The following is a 14983-nucleotide window of genomic DNA, read 5'->3' as shown; positions in this document are numbered from 1 at the left end:
ACCGCGAGTGTACGATGCTTACCTGGGGCTGGCTATGGTCGTATTCGCCCCACCGGCACGCTGGTATCTTCCCCCACCCGTGCCGACGGAAATCCCCAGCCGAAACCAACCGAGCCAAGCGATTGCACTACTGAGACATAAGAGATTATGGAGCCGGTTCATACTCCCGACTTATTGCATCGCTGCGGGACCCTGGTGGTAAGCGAAGTGCGAAGAATCAAAGCTGTCTAGCTTTGCTAGTCCATCTCATGAGGAGAGTCTCGACGATGCATCATCGGCATGGCAGTTGAAGTCTGAAGAAAGAATTATACAATAGTACAAACATATACCCTTTTCCACATCAGTATATGATAGAGCTGGAGGACTGCGAGGTAGATGATTGTTGTTCTTAATTCAAACTATCTGATAAACAGAGAAAGGCATTATATGACTGCGTCAGGTGACTCATCAGGTGACTGACAGTAAATAAATATTCTTCTTGAGCTACGAGGTCTCGGCCACCACACAGAGCTTTACATCAGCACTAGAATAATTCGCATTGGTTCTTTGCGGAGGTATTACTCCAAGAGAAAGCCAATATATACACATAATATTCTCTCAGTCCACTGTACCAGGTCACCAACGGCAATAGACCAGACTACAAGTCATATAAAAGTCTCAGCTATATATCGCCGCGCGAGTTCTTCCGTCGGTGTAGGAGAAACAATCTTTGAAATTATCGCCTTCACCCCTTCATTCATTCTAACGCTGCCGCAGACGAAGACCTTAGCATCTTGTCCCCAAAGCGTTTTCACCCTCACTCTTTCCATCCATAGCAAATCTTGGACGTATTTGCAGCCATGGCTCTCGCTCTGAGCTCTGCTAAAAGCTCTAAAGAGCGTTACCACCCCTTGTTCCTCGAAAGCATCCAACTCCTCGCGATAGAGATCATCCAAGTCAGCTCTCCTGCAACCGAAAAACAGGAAGGCCGGGGGTAAGATGATTCCTTCCTTCTGTCGGACGGATCTTTCCTGGACAAATGCGCGGAAGGGTGCAATGCCTGATCCAGCGGCAACCATGATTATGGGGTGAGAGCACGACTCATCTGGGAGTCTGAAGTCAGGATTTGCCTGCCGCAGAGACACTCGGAGGATCGACCCGGGTGTGCAGCTCGCTAGGTAGTTTGATGCTACCCCAGCACAGTTTCTAGGCCCGCCAACGTCTGCTCTCTCCATAACAGAAACAGTCAATGAAGCCTGGCCACGGTTCAATCGCGGAGATGAGGAAATGGTGTATTGGCGGGGCCGAAGGAGAGGCAACATCTGGATATAATGCTGAATTTCAATCGAGGGTACGGAATAGCTTTCTAATATGTCCAATAGGGACAAATGGTTTCCCCGGACTTCCGTTGTGTATCGATCTGTGGCGAGGGCTTCAAGATACTCTGCAGTTTTCTCATCGGTGGCTTTCGCAGCCAACGATCTCAAGCTCTGTTGAAGGAAGGTCAGTCCATTATATCAGTAATGTGCAGGGCCCTAGATACACGTACAGTGGGCGTAGCCACTTGATTCAATTCCACATAGCCGCTCAACAGGTCGTGGGCAGATATAGGGGTATCTGTCGGCAAGGAGGTGGCACTGCTAGAAGTCATATACAAAATGGTATCTGAACCGATTTGGAAAAGTGAAAGTACCCGCTGCACACTCTGCCGAGAGTTAAGGGGCAAAATGGCTAGATGATCACCAGGACGGTAGTTGATTGTATCTGGCAGGGCCAGCTCAACATGGACTTTCTTAGTGGTTTCCGCGGATGTCAACACGCGAACTTGATGAACGACAGCTGTTTCGTGAGCAGCGCGCAACGTGTAGGGTGATCGAATGGTTATCCTGGTGCTCTTTCCAGTCCCATCCGATGAGTTATGGCGCACAAGATCGAAGGCAGCCTCAAGACCAGGCCAGACGCTCCTTTCCGACCATGACTCTAATTCCGCGAAGGGGTCATCTTCTGCAGTATCCGCCGACCCTCGCGGGGCTAGACGAGCTCCACCATGTTCCGCCATTATAGTATCTATGAGGGTGGGAATTTTATAGAAGGTGGTCGACCAGTCGTGATGTCCTGGCAAACCTGTCAGTCATTACCCATATATGAGCGAGAGGTGATGAGTCTACCGCATCCGAAGACGGCGTACTGAATCCCTTCCAGGTCATTCCCCTTTAGGGACTGGAGCCACTTGACAAAATGCCGTGCGTTTTCAGGCGGCCTTCCATCGTATGATCCAGTGATAATTATCACCGGTTGGCCTCGGGGAAGTCGGCGGTGCTCGATTGCGTCCATAGGTTGTACCTTGCATACGAATCGGCCCTTGCTGCTCATTTCGATGGCCAATCGATGGGCCAGGGCCTCGCAAGTTCCGCTGTTCGAGCCATAAAGGATGGTTGCTGGTTGGGATTCTACCGTCTCATGCTTTAAGGACATTAGGCCCTCAGGGTGTGTACTGTTTGTTTGGAGCGCTAATCGGGTGTGGAGCACGTTTCGGCCCGGTCGTGGTGTTGCATAGGCCCACAGGTTATCTGGTTTTATAGTGAGCGACTCTTTGAGTTTTAAGGTATAGCCCCTGTCAACCAAATTGAGACTAAAGCTCTGCAGAATCAAGGCCAGGATCTGTATGTTGCACATAGTTGCCTTAGTATACGAGCGGCTGGTAGACATGGCCGTCAAGGGGAACAGGCAATACAGAACGGACTAACCATCAGGGCCTCCTGCCACGCAAAAGCCCGCCCAATGCAACTCCTTTTACCATTACCGAAGGGTTTCCACGAGTTGGCCGGGAGCTTTTGGAAGTGTTCATCTGACATCCTTTCCGGGCGAAACTCATCTGCGTCAGACCCGTATACGGCAGGATCTCGATGCACAGCCGCGAGGAACACATCTAGTGAGTCTCCTGGTTTGACTTCGTATTTGCCCCCAATGATCTCCGGTTTATAGGGCGTGACGCTAAACCCAGGTGCGGTGGGCATTAATCGTAAAGTCTCACGAAGAATAGCATTGAGGTATTTCAGCATTGAGAGGTGCTCAATCGTGAGCTCTTGGTCGCCCACGACATCGTCTACCTCATGAGCTGCCTTGGCCATGGCATCAGGCGTTGTCAAAAGGTAGTACACCGCAAACGACAGGAGCCCTGAAGTAGTCTCGTGGCCAGCGACTAAAAATGTCAGGATGTTATCGATGATCGATTCGTCGCTTAACGCATCCCCAGATAAGCTGTCTCGAGAGGTCAGCATTGTGTCAAGTAGGTCATTCTTGTGATCAAGGTTCGTCTGCCGGCGCTCAGTAACAATTTCGCGACACACGGTGCGCATAAGATCAATATCTAATTGAGTCCTCCTCTTCGCACGAACACGAAGGTTGCTGATAAATGAAGGCAGAGTTGCCTGTGTTTCCGCCTCTTTCAGGAATCTGACCATGCTCTTGATGAAGGGATGAAAGTCACCTTCGGAATAGAAGCTGTTGAATCGGTAGCCCATCGCACATAACGCGATGGTATCAAGAGTAGTGCGAGTGAAATCGTCAACCAGATTCAAGGGCCTCCTTGGACCATAGCGCTGCCTAACAATCAAGAACTCCTCAGCCAAAGCATCTGAGAGGCTGTTATAAGGGTGCCCTACCATTTGAGACATAGTTGCTGCGCGATATCATGCATCTGTGGAAACATCTCACGGATTCGTAATGGACCAAACGCTGGCACTAGCAGCCGATGGGCAAGCTCCCAGTTCTTTTCATGATCGTACGCAGTAAATAACCCATCATGTGTACCGGAGCGGAGTAGCTCGAGGCCAAAGGAGACATGCTTGTGGAATCGGGTTTCATCGCAGAGTTCAGAAAGCAGGGCCACGCTATTTATGACAATGGATGTCTCTCCCGCGAAGGTGAACTTAAAAATAGGGTCTTTGAACAGGGCCGAATGTTACCACTTCTGTGTTATGATCTACTTCTTGCACAGAGCACGCACAGTAGGTTTTCGCGATCTTCAGCGTGGACATGGTACCATTGTCTAGATCGATGTCCAGGATATTCCCGAGGAATGGTAGACCTGGAACACTCATTAGACTTTTCTCAATGAATGATAAGGATGCTCGCTAACCTTGAGGTCCTGGGATTGGACATATTTGCTTTTCGTTGTCATTTTGTCGCATCTTGAGAAGGCGGCGCATTTTAGTAATAGGATAGTTAGATCGCAGAACAGCGCCTGGACACAGGAGTCTTTCTCGAAGCTCACGCATCATTTAAGCAGTTCTTAAAGACATATGAAGCTCATCATGACATAGTGTGAGATCACGCGAATTGGACTTGACTTCGGAGCTCGCCGTCGGTCACTACTTTTGCTTTTCTATTTTATTTGAGGTAATGATCTGTAAACCTCCTTAGGTTCAAAGGAAGTGGCTATGGAGGCCCTGGACAGGGGTTATGTGGAGCTTGACCCCGGCCAAGTGGAGAGCAGCGAGCGTCTATTAATCCCGTCAATAGTGGGGTCAAATGAAATAAAACTGCCGTCGGCCATTTTTCGATCAGAGATCGTCGTTTGGCGGAGCCAGCTGCGGTTGCCCCTAGCAAATTTAATATCCATTCCAAAAAAGCCGTCGGTGCTTCTTAAGTAAGCCTCGGCTTCGTACCTCCCAACTAGCTCCTCCTGATCCTGTAGAGTGACCTAGAAGGGCCGATTCCGCCTTGTTTAAGCTAGGGTTCATGCATATACCGGAGTAAAGTTGGTGTAGATGAGAGGCATTCAATATGGACTTCATCTCCAGCTTCCCCAGACTTTGGTAACAAAGAAGGGGTTGATAAAGTCTTTACATATTCGATACTAGTTACTGACATTTGTTTCCTGAAAGATCCCTTGTTGGATCTCTCAGGAGTAAGAGAAACGCAGCAGTTTGGAATCCCACTCGAGCATTGAGTTATTAGAGAATCTTCAGTATGAAGCACAGAGGAATATAGACAATCGGCTAAAGTTCGGACATGAAATAGTATCAAATGCGTCTATAACTGATATAGGCGGATGAACAGCAGCAAATACTTGGCTTCGGATGTGTTGCATCTAAAGTCCCCTGCAAGTAGGCCGTCATACAACAAACCTCTTGAGACACATGAGATGAAAGCATACTCTGATGAGCCTATATCTATAAGTAATCTCTCGGAATCGTCGACACATAGCTATCATATATGTGAGAACATACTCTTTTTGAAGCAGACAGGGAAGAGCTTCCACATATTGTGACAGTACTGGTTTCTACTGGTAGTAAGGAAAATAGCAAATCTCATTCTAAAAAGCAGTTCATAGGGGTGATTTGCTCGAATACTTTGGATACTTTGAACTCGCTTCGAAGAAGTCCTCATACTACAAACCTCCCGAACCTAAATTTCTAGCAAAGGACATTGGAAACCACTCAGGCGGTGTCCACGATTTGTTTCCCTTCAGATAGTTCAGCATGGCATCAGTTGCCACCGTGGCACAGGCAAAGCACCTGCCCATGCCCTCGCCGTTGTGTCCTACCGACACGTATTCACCTGGGCTTCCTTTGGTCGGCCGCCCGACAATGCTAGCGCCATCTTTGGTAAATCCTTGGATTCCAGTCCAGTCATAGACAACGTCGCGCTTGAAATCAATATCCTCAAAGTGGTGCGGGAAAACCGTTTCAAGGAACTGAACCATCTCCCTTCTGTGCGGGGTATTCTCAGGGAGTGTAATATTGTCATTATAGTCACCGGTCACTTCGGCGGTGGCAAGACCGTATAGATAAGGTCCGTTATTTGGTCGTTGCAAGATCCAGTGCCAGAAATCCTGGTATCCGAATCCTCGCGATAGTTGGCAAGTATCTGGCGCGGTTATGTTTGGTTGGACGCCCAGCATGTGTGCTTTTCGGCCGTACACGCCGTCTTTACCACAAAGGGAAGGGACAAGATGGCTGGCGTAGCCATTTGTCGCATGGAATACGGCGCGAGCTTTGATCTCGCCGCGGTTTGTCGAGACAGTGTAGTGATACCTGTCTGCTGTAAAGTCGCTAACTACCGACGACGCCGGCGTATAGGCGTGGATAGTCAACGCGGGCATGCGCTTCAGAGCAGCCTTTAGCAGCACCCCGACAAGTTTTCGGGGATAAACAGTCCCAGATGCTTCGAGGTATGCTGCTCCATACTGGGCCTTGGATTCATTCATCGTGACTTTCTAGACTCGCACTGTGTCAGTGTCTATGGATATGGTAGCTGTAAAGGGAGGTGTTCTCACAGATAGAACGTCACTTGTCTCCTTTATCAAGTAACCCTCTGGCTCATGGCCGTGCTGTTTGGCCGATTCCAAATCAGCCACAAACTCCTCCTTTTCCTCGGCCGTCTCAAACACCACGATTGTCCCATTGAGCTGTAGGTCGACTTCAGCCACGGCTTCAAGTTCATTAATTGCTTCAACCATCATATTCCGGTTCTTCTGCCCAAACCTCTTGAGTTTCAAGGCTTCCTTGACGCCAACTTCCTCCGCTAGCTCCCGAAAATGATACACCTCTGGTCGTCCAATATGTCCTCCATTTCGCCCCGTAGCGCCCGTGCAGAGGCCCCGGGATTCAATCAAAGCCACACAGAGATCGGGTTGCGAGCGTGAGATTTGGTACGCCACCGTTGCACCGGTGATCCCAGATCCGATAATGACGACATCGACTTCAGAAGGCAGCGATGTCCGCGCACATTCTTCTTCGAAGTCGAGGCGATGCTCACGAATCCAGTAACTCTTGGAGATAGCCGGGACCTCTGGGAACTCAGCTGGGTTGGGGGCGCGAGCATAGATTTGTTCGTTGTGTGTCTGGGGGGACCAGACACTGTCGGAGGGCCAGGTAGCCATGGTAAAGTCAATGATAATTCAATCTTGATTTTCCTCAACATCCTTGTCCTACGGTCTTCTTCTTAGGGAATTTAACGCAGCTTCAAACATTTCCGATCGGTAGAGTGGAGGCTGGCGCCCGCGGATTCCGGGGTGGAAGTTGTAATTTGTGGGGAAGATGGAGATTTGATACGGGATATGGAAATCACCGTTGGCTTCTTTTCAGCATCCCCCAGAAATAGACTACTAGTTGCTTCGAGCGAAGTATTACACCATCGTGGGATGAAACTTGGCTGAAGCAAGCCGAGGCTGTTACCTAAGGAAATCTATCTTCGAAAAGCATCTTCATCGTGCTCTCACTATCATATCAATCTACCAAGCAGCACAAAATGAAGCCTTGTATACGTGTATCGTCTACGTAAATCGCCGTCGGTAGGTTCTTCCGCCTCTTAACTTGCCTCGGCTTCCAGATAGGTAGATGGATGTTTCCCATTCATTGTGCCTCAAGTCAATGATCAGCCCTTAAAGACATTGTGCTGGTAGCCTGTAGTTTGCTCCGGTCATCAACCCTCATTGTAGCAACAACCATGGCCAGTTTCATTACAGATGACGAGTTTCGCTCGCTTCACCAGAAGCTTCGCGCTGCCTTCACCGACAACCGAACTCGAGACGTCCGATGGCGCAAGTGGCAGTTGAAACAGCTGTTTTGGCTACTTGACGAGAATGAAGACGCTCTTGTCAAAGCCATGGCGGACGACCTGCACCGGCACGCCTTCGAGTCACTCTCCTACGACGTCAGCGATGTGAAGAATACCATCCTGACCATGCTCAAGAACGTGGATACCTGGTCTCAGGGCGCTCCGCCTCCCGAAGCAGGTCTCTTTTTCCGATATGTCGGCAAGGCCTGGATTCGAAAGGAGCCTAGGGGAGTTGTCCTCATCATCGGAGCTTGGAACTACCCTCTCTCAACACTACTCTCCGTGGCAGCCGCAGCCATTGCAGCAGGAAACAGCGTCATACTCAAACCGTCGGAAATCGCTAGACACACTGAGCTACTGCTGAGCGAATTAGTCCCGACGTACCTCGACTCATCGGCGATCGCACTCATCCGTGCGGATCCTGCGTCCATGGGCACCATTTTAGAATACAAGTTCGATTTTATTTTCTATACCGGCAGCACGCGCGTCGGTCGCATCATCGCCGAAGCCGCTGCGAAGCACATCACCCCTACAGCTCTCGAGCTCGGCGGACAGGCTCCAGCAATTGTCACCAAATCAGCAGATATCGAGGTTACCGCGAAGAGGCTGGTGGCTGCCAAACTGACGAATCTCGGCCAGATCTGTGTTTGTGTCAACCACGTCTACGTGGATCCCGAAGTCCATGACTCGCTCGTCGCGCGTCTGATCTACTGGACCGAGCGGTTCTCCAAGGGTGACGGGTTGAATGGTCTTGCGCGGATGGTCGGTGAACGACAGTATGACCGACTCCATAATCTGCTCGAACACACCCAGGGCAAGAAGGTGTTTGAGGGGCCCCATTCCCGCAAGGAAAAACTCATCTTTCCAACAGTCGTCACAGACGTGAAGCTTGATGACTCGCTTCTTTCAGAAGAGCTATTTGGCCCCGTCTTGCCGGTCGTGAAAAAGACCGTCCCAGAAGTATTGGACATCCTGCGCGGCAGTCCATATCCACTGGGTCTGTATATTTTCTCGAATGATTCCACTGAGATTGACACCATCCTCAACTTCACCAACTCTGGCGGCGTAACTATCAACGACGTTGCTATCCATGCGGACGTCCCGTCTGCGCCTTTCGGTGGCGTCGGCGACTCCGGCTACGGCGCTTACCATGGAAAATGGGGATTTGATACCTTTAGTCACAACCGCACTGTCGTCCGAGTGCCTACCTGGATTGACCGCTTTGTACAGTGGCGATACCCGCCGTTCGATATTAAGAACCGGTCAGAGACTGATGCGCCTCGGCTTAGATTCAAGAAGGGGGAGACACTAGAGGATCAGGGGGGATCAGGGATGGGGTGCGTCGTGATGTAGTTCATAGTTCTTCAAGCATACGTTCTGCAATTTGATGTAAACTAAGGTCATGACATGTAAAACTCATCTCTTCCTAAGGCCTTGTCAATCGTGCGTAGTAGTCCCAGCACTTTCTCCTCCTCGAACCTCCTGCCCATAACCTGCAAGCACACCGGTCCATCTTTGTACGTCTCTGGAGCGTCTATGGAGCGGTTAGCATCGTATCAGAATATGGTGGCAACCCGCTTGTTTGTAGGGTGACTCACATGTATCCCAATTCCGTTGGTCATAGTCTGACATGGGCTCGAAAGGGCTCTGTGGTTTGGCATCCAAGACAGGGTCTACTTGGGTAACGGGCACAGTGGCACAGGTCCATTCAAGTACATTAGAGATGGCCTCGTAGGTGAAATACTCCATCTTTCCATGAGGAGGAGCCACTGTACCGCCGGAGGGAAGAATGATGGCATCGACCGGCAGGCCCGTGGCGGTCTTCGATGCAGTGGCCTGCCAAATATCTATATACTTCTGACGAAGCAACTTTATCTTGACTGCGGCAGATTTATATTGTGCTACAGACAGGGTGGTCATTGCTTCGAGAGGAGTAATCTCTGCAATGAGAGGCTCATCCAACACGCTGAGTATCTTCCGGACTTCCTCGCCGCCGGTTGCAAAGAAAATGGGAAATGCAGCTTTCATAAGCTCCCGCCCATCCCAGGGGTCGATATCAATGACTTGATGGCCCGCGCGTATAAGAGCCTCCTTCATCTCTCTCATGCCCCGTAGAATGGGAGGGTTAGGAAGCACGACTGAATCGTGCGGCATAAATGCATAGCAAAGTGGGTGCGTCTTTCCCAGTCCCTCCTGGTATTCAGCCTCCCTCCATGGAATGCGAGCGCTGCTGAAGTCCCACTCCCACGGGCGCAGACCTAACAGCGTTCGCGTGTAAACTTCCAATCCGTCGACGCTGCGAGACATGGGGCCTGCTACACCTTGGATTATCATATTGCCATCTGAGTTCTCGGCCGAATGTTCGGGAAAGCGATTTGGAGAAGGGCAAAGCCCGTAAATCCCATTGAAGTTGGCCGGAGTGCGTATTGATCCTGCAATGTCGCTACCGATGCCTAGGGGACTGCCCCCTAGAGCGATCAGCGATCCTTCACCACCACTTGAACCACCAGCGGTTAGTCCTGTGTTGTAAGGGGTCGATGTGCGACCAAACACGAAGTTCACACACTCGCCTGACATCAATGTCTGGGGGACATTGGTTTTGCAATAAAACACGGCGCCAGCCTCGTGAAGCTTTGTGACTAGTCGGTCTTCGTAGTCAGGGATCTGACCAATTGTGGCTACAAACCCCAGTGTTGTTTCTTGTCCTGCGACGTTCATCACATCTTTCAAACTGATTGGGAGGCCGTGGAGAGGGCCGACGGTCCTTCCAGTAGTCTTCAAGAACTCATCCAGATTCCGAGCCCGGGCCACCGCGCGTTCGAAAAAGATCTCACTCAGGGGGTTGGTGAGGTAGTGGGCAATTGTTACTCGGGCGATGAAGGCTCGAAGGACAGCTTCGGCGGACCAGTGGCTACTCGAGAGGTTGGACAGCAGTTGACTGGGAGTTGACTCTGTGATCCGCAGTTGCTCCTTGGTCAGGAGACCGCAGCGAAGAGGAACATCTTTCACGTATGTGTCATCGGGCTTCAGATCAGGGACTGGCCCGGGCTGCCATTTGCGAATTTCAGCGTCTCGGGAAGCCCGCTTCTGGGCAGCGCGTTGTTCCCAGAGGGGTGGTTCGACCGACGACATGTTGTAAATCGATACGAGGTGACGGGTAAAGAGGTGGTGAGAAGTAGATACTTAAAGGCCAACTTTTCTTCTCATTTTTAGCAGAAGGGGCTGCTACATGGTGGACGTAGCTCTGCTGCTATGTGCCGGTATGGTGGGAATATGCCGCCGGCGACTTTTGATACTTTTAGGGTACAAGTGGGGCACCCTTGGAACTACTTCGCTTCTCCGATACGTGGCAGACATTCCTTTCTCCTACCTTTTTCACCTTCCTGCCCAGCGCGACCACCTCATCACGATGTCGTCTAGGGCTTGCGATCGCTGCTGGGCCTTGGTAGTCCACTCCACTCCCTCTTCCGGGGAGGACTTGGTGCTAATGCGATACACGTGTAGAAGACGCAATGCGATTCCCAGAGCCCATGCGCCCGTTGTCGCCGCTTGGGGCTCCCCTGCCTCACTGAGCGTCCTGTGCGGGCAAAGGGACGCCCGAGGAAATCAGTATCCTCCCGGCAGGATAGGGCTGTCCGCGAGCCGTCCGTAGAGCCTGAATCTCAATCTAGTGGCCAGGAGATTAGATCGTCTGTGTCCACTGCGGATGTCTCTAGCATCCCACTAGATCCAAGTCTCATTGACAGCCTTCTTCAGCGGCTCCTATCATCTTCAAGGAAACTGGGCATTTTCGGGCTGCTGCCAGATAGTCTGCATGCCGACACCGAGGCCCGCGCCAACTTCTCTGTGCGCCAGATTTTGAACGCAGAATTACAAAACGCACTACTGGCAATAGCTCTCGATCTATATTGCTATCGACTTCCGGAGACTGTCGCAGGTTCTCTTGATGTGAGCCGAGACCACCTCCAGATGAGGGCACTCGCCGACACCCCATGTCTGACATGGAAAAGCCATGAGTTACAACTAGGGAACGCTCTTCTCTTGCTTCTCTTCAGCTACACGTGGTGCTTGAACTCGGAGTTTGCTGATATTGCCGTCCGCTGGCTTTCGCTCTCTCGCATCATACACGAAGACATCTCGAAATCGTCCATCCAAGATGACGACTGGAACGAATTGACTCGACGGTGAGTTCCGCCCAGAAACAGACCTCGAAACCAATAGGCTCATTGGCGACAGCACTGAGATGTCTCTATATATCCAAGACGCGTACGTCAGGGACCATCTTTTCTTCCTCGGACTATCGCTGATAAATAAGGGATCACCAGCATATTGGCGTTGCTGCACAATCAGAGGAAGCCGAGCTGCCCATTCCAAGTCTGCACCAAATCACAGGTTGCTGACAATATATGGCATGCTTCCTCGCCCTTGAATTCAGTCCCAACAGAGCTGTGGACACTCGAAGCGAGTAGTTATTTTGTCATGATGCATCCCCTAGTGAAGTAGCTAGCTATAGCCCCCTCATCCTTTGCACATTTGGATTCTGGTCATTAATGGTTCCTTAGCTGCATGCGAGCGGTTATTGAAGCACCCTCATTTGGTAGTCGAGCGTGGACTACTATCAGAAACGACCTATGCAATTATTTTTTTCGATTCCCCCCAGCACTGCTGCGGTTCGAGGACTTGACGTACGCCTATGAAGCAGAGGCGATGATCTGGATGCACGGGCTGTTTATTATCTTATGTACGAATCCACGTTCAACCCATCCGGTGGAAGACTAATACATGGTCTAGATGGGACTCGAGACTTGGTTGATCTGATTATGAACCCTGTTTATCATGAGGCCGACCGTTTCAGCTATCTCCTTGAACACTCCCTCCTCCTCGGAGATGTATGTCCTATTGTGCTGGAGTCTAATCTACAAGCTAACTCCTCAGGTTCTGCCTACCGTTCTCTCTCTCGATCCATACTTGGAAAGCCTCTCGCCTGCTACTATAATCTTCCTCCTCCAGTCCACCACCATCCATGCAATAGCTCTTCGTCAATTCTTCTCCGACAACAGCAACCATGCCCTCCTCGAGAATGGTGTTCCTGCGAAGCTCGTCCGATCAAGCGACCACCATCACAGTCTGTTATCCGCCATCGAACTCCATTGCAAGCGGTATGATATACCAATCATCGGGGAGATTCGCACACTGCTCTCGACTTGTCTGTCACGCGCTGCATTCCGCAACACGGATGCAAGAATCATATCCACGCAGCAGCTGATGCACTACCGGTGGTGCAACACGGGGACTGGAATTATTCACCTGCAAAGAGATGAGGCTGTTGCGGCATGGCAGTACCCGGTCAGTCCGGGAGAGGAGCTCTGGCAGCAGCCATCAGACAATAGGGACGAGCTTCAGCCCCTGATTGTGGACTTGTGTGCGCCGAACACGCGGCTCTGCCGCAATGGGTACTTCGACTTGAGTATCCTGATCCGGTGACTAAACATCTCCCGTCCAGATCAGAACAGCGGAACAGAAAGGTTCTTCTCAGCAGCCAGAATTTGCAGGCTGAGCTCCCTCGAAGGCTGGGGAGACGCTAACATGGCATCGGACATGGAAAACCGCTGCCACAGCTCTTTGAGTAGATCGAGGACCTGGGTGAGGTGTGCGATGCGGAAGTAACGGTGCAAGCGCTCAAACATACTCACAAGCTCCGCTTGCAGCGCATAGTCATTGAAGATCTCGTTCCCGATCACGGTCATCGGCCAAATCATGGCGTTCGCGATCGTAATTCCCTTTTTTTCGGCCAGTGTGATCAGTGACTGAAGTCCGACAATCATCTCGCGAACATATCTTTGATTAACTCGCTGTCGACGAGGAGCTACAGGGATGTAAATGCTGGTTGCAAACCCGCCTCGAGTGAGGTAAATATGTGCTGCCTTTCGAATAGTCTCCCAGGCAGTTGTCAATGCCAGAGACAGTGTGCTCGATATGTGGGGTGGCACCATTGGAGGCTCCCATCCGGCAATGATCGCATGCATTCGCGATGTCCAGTAGGATTCCGTCTGCTGTGGGGAGCCATACTCAGCTAGCCGTTGTTCTTGAACTGGATGTATTCCTTGATAGATATCATTTATATATGCCGCGACAGAATCGTCGATCTGGCCTTCAATTACAGCAGAAATGAGAGCGACCACGGTCACCAATGTCTCCGGGTAACCGGATGAAATTTCAAACGTTGTAAACTCCGTAGGCTCGTCTATCGTTGAGGTGCTGCTTCTCCAAGGACAGATTCCCCAAGCCAGCCATTTGTGTTGGCTAGCCTCGGACCTGTTCAGAGCAAAGGCCGAGATGTCAAGATGCGCCGCGACTGTCTGGAGATATCGCACCAACGGCACAGATCGAAAACCCTCAATGTCCAGTGATTCCACGAGGGCAATCATTCCAGTCACATGCACCGACCAGTTGTGGACTTGCTCGGGCAATCCAAACAGCGTCAGCAGGAGACATGAAGCTAACACCTCCATGACATCACCGTCGTTGACTGGATTTTCCGACTGGAGCCGAGACAAAATTGATTGCACCTTGGTGATTGTCTCCTGGTAGCGGTCGAGCGCATTCCTCTTGGAGCCTTCTGTGCGTGCTGCGCTACCATCCCCAGATGAAACGCGAAGGCGAGCGGAATACGCAAGTAACGCAGAGAGGATGGACGGATGCTCGGAGGCGAGGGGGAGTATCTCATCCAACAGCGGTCGCGAGCATTCTCCAATGGCGACAATCGACCGCTGGCAGCTGTGGATCAAGAACCGGATATCCTGGTTCTCGCGCCCGTTAAGCTTCAGACGCCAGTTTGGCATTGGTATTTTTTTTACAGACTGAGGGGCGAGGTATGGGCTGTGGCATGGGTGAAATAAATGCCCGTCGGTGAAATATCAGCTTCATCCTGGGGCGGAAGCCGGGTAGGAAGCCTGGATGGATGCCTTAGGTACCTAGGCAGCGGACTAACTCCGACTGGTCTATTTGGCCGTTCCAATCGGATGCTCGCATTAACGCCGAAGAGACTATATAGATTACTCGTATAGAGAGAGATAAGAGACGCTGCTCCATGCTGCCATTCAGACTCAATACTCAGAGCGCCAAAAAATATTTCCATCATGCCGAACATTGTCCTCATTAACGGGGCCGACAAAGTCACCCCTACAACCGAAGAAGGCGCGGGCGCCTTTACGGATCTCGCGGGTTCCAAGTATGCCCTTTTCTCCGAACCAATCTCCTGAGATGCGATAGCTGAACGTGGTAGTGCCTCCGCCGAACATCCCATCGTAGCTGGAGTTTGGGACCTGGTCGATCTCGATGAGCCTACCCCAGCGTGGGAAGCCGAATGGGATGAGGTGAAGTATTTGATAGCCGGTAACAGGACACAAAAACCATGAGTTCGGGAAAATACTTATAC

The 14983-nt window shown here is 51.1% G+C and overlaps 6 protein-coding genes across 6 annotated transcripts; 1 reads left to right on the top strand and 5 right to left on the bottom strand.

The window, feature by feature from the left end:
• Positions 1–644: 644 nt before the first annotated feature.
• AO090020000369 (bifunctional cytochrome P450/NADPH--P450 reductase) lies at positions 645–4172 on the bottom strand (the record flags this gene model as incomplete). The annotated part of the gene is made up of 7 exons (XM_023238032.1): positions 645–1469; positions 1529–2103; positions 2148–2640; positions 2727–3585; positions 3645–3924; positions 3989–4069; positions 4121–4172. The coding sequence occupies 7 exons, from the start codon at positions 4170–4172 to the stop codon at positions 645–647; spliced, it is 3165 nt and encodes a 1054-aa protein (XP_023092813.1).
• Positions 4173–5074: 902 nt separating this feature from the next.
• On the bottom strand, positions 5075–5689 carry AO090020000370 (uncharacterized protein; the record flags this gene model as incomplete). The annotated part of the gene is made up of 4 exons (XM_023238031.1): positions 5075–5084; positions 5141–5190; positions 5214–5266; positions 5383–5689. The coding sequence occupies 4 exons, from the start codon at positions 5687–5689 to the stop codon at positions 5075–5077; spliced, it is 420 nt and encodes a 139-aa protein (XP_023092814.1).
• Positions 5690–6202: 513 nt separating this feature from the next.
• AO090020000371 (NAD(P)/FAD-dependent oxidoreductase) lies at positions 6203–6868 on the bottom strand (the record flags this gene model as incomplete). Its single annotated transcript, XM_001824647.3, has 1 exon — positions 6203–6868. The coding sequence occupies one exon, from the start codon at positions 6866–6868 to the stop codon at positions 6203–6205; it is 666 nt and encodes a 221-aa protein (XP_001824699.3).
• A 566-nt stretch (positions 6869–7434) lies between these two features.
• Positions 7435–8898, top strand: AO090020000372 (aldehyde dehydrogenase family protein; the record flags this gene model as incomplete). Its single annotated transcript, XM_001824648.1, has 1 exon — positions 7435–8898. One exon carries the CDS (start codon positions 7435–7437, stop codon positions 8896–8898), a length of 1464 nt encoding a protein of 487 aa, XP_001824700.1.
• A 47-nt stretch (positions 8899–8945) lies between these two features.
• Positions 8946–10677, bottom strand: AO090020000373 (uncharacterized protein; the record flags this gene model as incomplete). The annotated part of the gene is made up of 2 exons (XM_001824649.1): positions 8946–9079; positions 9144–10677. The coding sequence occupies 2 exons, from the start codon at positions 10675–10677 to the stop codon at positions 8946–8948; spliced, it is 1668 nt and encodes a 555-aa protein (XP_001824701.1).
• Positions 10678–12844: 2167 nt separating this feature from the next.
• On the bottom strand, positions 12845–14387 carry AO090020000374 (uncharacterized protein; the record flags this gene model as incomplete). Its single annotated transcript, XM_023238030.1, has 2 exons — positions 12845–12852; positions 13235–14387. The coding sequence occupies 2 exons, from the start codon at positions 14385–14387 to the stop codon at positions 12845–12847; spliced, it is 1161 nt and encodes a 386-aa protein (XP_023092815.1).
• Between the last annotated feature and the right edge of the window lie 596 nt (positions 14388–14983).

Source organism: Aspergillus oryzae, chromosome 6 (assembly GCF_000184455.2).
Source record: "Aspergillus oryzae RIB40 DNA, chromosome 6".
NCBI classification, from domain to species: Eukaryota; Fungi; Ascomycota; class Eurotiomycetes; order Eurotiales; family Aspergillaceae; genus Aspergillus; species Aspergillus oryzae.
This window is presented reverse-complemented; position numbering and strand designations above follow the sequence as displayed.